This window comes from Setaria italica, chromosome I, assembly GCF_000263155.2.
Source record: "Setaria italica strain Yugu1 chromosome I, Setaria_italica_v2.0, whole genome shotgun sequence".
In the NCBI taxonomy this organism is placed as follows: Eukaryota; Viridiplantae; Streptophyta; class Magnoliopsida; order Poales; family Poaceae; genus Setaria; species Setaria italica.
In genome coordinates, this window is record NC_028450.1 from 39,194,034 (window position 1) to 39,197,872 (window position 3,839).

Here is a 3,839-nt window from a genome sequence, read left to right on the forward strand (position 1 = left end):
TGAAAGCTCCATTCTAAGACCAGTTGTCGCCTTTTCTCCTTTTCTTCCTCCCTTAGTCTCTTTGGGTTTCTACAGATCACGATAAGCATTGAAATTGATTCGACGAATAACCCAAAGTGCGAGCAGTTGAGCCGTCACAGAGGAACTTCTTCAGTGGAGCCGGCAAACAAGGCAGTTCTAGAAAAGCAGCTTATCCAGGGTCGTCCCACGTGATCAAAGAGGATAAAATGCAGTTCATGGATGGTTTGCAGGGAAGAGCAATAGCAACCACTTTCCACAACACAATAGGGCCATATCTTTGTACAAAAGCTACAAAAGACATCTTGAGAGATGCTGCTTAGAGGCACAATAGCCGGGGAATTTTGCGAAATAAAGTCGGAACTTGGAGGTAATGATACCCCTTGGTGCTTCAAAAGCATTGCCGTCATCATACCTCTCACTTGCATTGCCTAGATGAAGCTTCCAGTTTACTACACTAAGGGAGATGCAACAAAGAATTCTTCACATGGAGATTCACAGGTGCAAGTAGAAAACTAGGCAAGAAATGAAAAAAGATAGAATTTGGCGTGGTGTATCCATCGAAGGAGCTTCTGAAACGCTTCCAGCAGGGCCATTTGACGTAGAGACTTTAGGGAGTGTGAAAGGCCCTCCTTGCACCGGCGAGCCTGCTGAGCCTGGTTCAGGCATGACTCCACCAGCTTCTGCAGGTCCTGGAGCTGATAGCGGAGGGAGATACGTCGAATCATGGCTCACAGTGGTAGGAGGATCCGTCAGCGCCGGAAATTGATGTGGTGCTGCATGAAGAAACATTCATAAACAGGAAGTATATCAAACCTAAGCTGGTTTGATGATCAAATGAATGAAATGGATATCACATGATCATAAGAAGAACAATAAGAAACACAGGGTAACCATGAGCTGAACATATGTTAGCCAATTTCCCAGTATTTCAATTTTAAAGACCAGGCCACAGGTATCTTATTGCATAATCTGGTATTTTACTAAACTAGGTATCACTGCCTTGGCACCCAATTCTGCAGAGACAGTATCAATAATTACCTGGGCATCTGGGTTGGAGACCCGCACTTAACCTGCCAAGGAAAAGCAAGTTGTAACCTTGATACTAGTAATTGGAATAAAATGAACATTGGGCAAAATGCTGCTTACGAAGTAGTAATAGTTCCATTAACAAAACCTCCATAGCTGCAAGAAGAGACATTGCATCCTGCACTGGTTGGATGGGTGCTCACATTGCCAAGCATCACATTGCTGTTAGGACACTGCATGCTTGGGCATGATCCTGATAATGAAGCAGGTGTGCAATATAAACTGATAGAACAGAAAACAGGCATAATGATACAGAAGTTAAATCCAGCAGTACAACTAAGATCATCTGAAAAGAATGACGATACTAATCCCACTTACTTGAGACTGCCTGGTCCACAGCTGCACTGCACACAGTTGCCAGCAGTAAGCATATAGGTTCCATTTGCTACAATCAATCCGTGGTCTGAAGCAGATTTTGGAAATGTTGATGCACATGCTGATGCAGAAATAAACCACCATAATCAGAATAATTGTTCAAAGGTTTATGTTCAGAAAAGAACAAAAAGAAGGTCTGCAATTGCATAATAAGTTCAACACGACGAAGTGTCCTTAAAAATATACATATACTGAATAACTGATTATTCACCACAATGTGGTGCTTATGCTTTTTTACAGGCTCCACATCTCCGAAACTCAAGGACTGAACAACATCTAAACATGTTAATGTTCAGAATAATGTGCTACATATGCTATCTTACCAACTAATTGGTAGCTTCTAAAAATTATGACAGTAGGATTCTGTGCCTTCATTTCGGAAATGGACTAACATATGAGCCAAATCATATGTTCGAAATAACTAAAATCTTCAACTATTAAGAAACCTGATTTCCGTTCACTCGACAATCGAATTGCATATATATTTCCATCAGATGATTCTCCTCTTGTTGATTCTTACTGAAATGTACAATGTGGTAACTAGTAAGTCTGCTACTTCTATTGTTCCTGGACATTGTTTAATTACAACGGAGAAAGACTCCGGAAACAGGCCTTGCTCTGCAGCAAAATAATCAACATAATTGATAGACAAGGAACTAACACATTCATGCCCAATAAAAGAACAGTGACTCAAGGTACTTTTGCGATCTCAAGTCAGGGTACTACTTTACTCGTTAATTAGTTCTTCAAAACATAATACACTGGTCGAACAACCTGTAGGCTTGTTCGCAAAGTTTGGCTCAAAACTATTCAATGCAACAAACAACAGCTTCCTTAAGAAAACTCTATTAAGTCCTGACAATGCCATTAAGAAAACTCCCAAAGCCCAGATGCACATTGTGTACGAATCGTACGAGGGCATTTCTAGTAAATTCAGATTACATGGCCTTCCAACATCAAGTGCATACTGCTGCCGTTTAGATCATAGTATTTCAATAAACAAATTCAGTAAAGACGATCAAGTTGCCTATTTGGCTATTTCACGAGAATGTACCTGGCAACGGGATCGCGAGAATGTCGCCTGGTGCGGCCACAGGACTCCCCATGGCATTCACATTCATGACATCCGTGACGGTGGTCTCGTAGCTCGAGGCGATGGCGGGCACGGTGTCCCCGACCTGCACGACGTAGGAGAGGTACACGGCGGGCAGGTTGTTGTCGGATGAGTTGAAGCAGACGCAGGGCAGCGGGACGACGAGCTTCTGCCCAGCGTCAAGCGGCGCGTCCGGGTCGGTGGAGGCGAGGCCGTTCTCGTTGCGGATCTGGTCGGCGGAGGCGAGCCCCGCGAAGACGACGTCGGCGACGGTGGCGAGCGTGTCGGCGGGGCGCGCGGCGTAGCGGACCGCGACGGACTTGCGGACGCCGTCGGCGCAGGAGCAGCGGGTGGGCACGCGCACGAAGAGGCCCATGGGCAGGATGCGGTGCGCGGCGCCGGGGGCCCCGAAGTCGAGCGCGTTGGCGGCCAGCAGCGCCCCCGGGTCGGCGGCGAAGAGCGCGGCCACCTCGGACACCTTCATGTCGGCGTAGAGCGTGTAGCCCAGCAGCGCCTGGCAGGAGTCCGACCCGGAGCACGGCTCGATCGTCGTCTTGGCCTCCGCGCCGCGCGGCGCCAGTGATACCACCGCGAACACCGCCACCAGCATCCCCGCCGCCGCCGCCATCACGAAGCCACGGAGCTCCGCCATTCCCGAGAGAGGCCCAGTTCTCGGGGGTGTCGGACTCGCGAGTGCGAGCTTGGACTGTGGAGCGTGTGACTCCTCTCCTCTCCCTCACCACTCTGTGGGCGGGCGCAGAGAAGCTTGGTTTGTAAGCCGGTCCGGGGCGAGGAGACGTGGGGCCATCATGTCAGCGAGACGTCGGAGAGGACGCGTCGGTGTCCGGTGAGTAATGGCGGGAGGGGAGGGGGGAGAGGAGAGGCGGTGTTTGCTTTTGGCAGCGCTGGGAATCTGTGCCAAGCCGGGGGAAGAGGGAAAGGTAGCAGAGGCCGCTGGTCTTTCTCGCGGCGACTCGCTGTCCCCGAGGATCCCTCAGTGACCGATGGGACCGGGGGTTTCCTGGGTCGGCGTGTCAGTGAGAGTGTGTGGGTATGGCCTCCACGAGATACGGGATTCGTTTTGTTTTTGAAAAGAGGACGGAGCCACGCAACGGTCGGCGGCGAGCGGAGCAGCCGAGCAGGGCCGCACGCAGAGGCTGGCTGGGACTGGGAGAGACCTGAGACGTGAGGTCAGATGGGGTTGACGTGCTCGGCGGCTGCAGCGGCTCGGGCTCGGCTGAGAGCGGAGCTGCGTGGGGCGTGG

General features: G+C 50.1%; 1 protein-coding gene across 1 annotated transcript; it reads right to left on the reverse strand.

Moving 5' to 3' along the window:
• Positions 1 to 241: 241 nt before the first annotated feature.
• LOC101786889 (lysM domain-containing GPI-anchored protein LYP6) lies at positions 242 to 3,442 on the reverse strand. Its single transcript, XM_004953994.4, has 5 exons — positions 2,537 to 3,442; positions 1,426 to 1,543; positions 1,168 to 1,329; positions 1,060 to 1,091; positions 242 to 794 (listed from the first exon to the last, which is right to left on the reverse strand). Exons 1-5 carry the CDS (start codon positions 3,225 to 3,227, stop codon positions 514 to 516), a joined length of 1,284 nt encoding a protein of 427 aa, XP_004954051.1. The 5' UTR covers positions 3,228 to 3,442; the 3' UTR covers positions 242 to 513.
• Between the last annotated feature and the right edge of the window lie 397 nt (positions 3,443 to 3,839).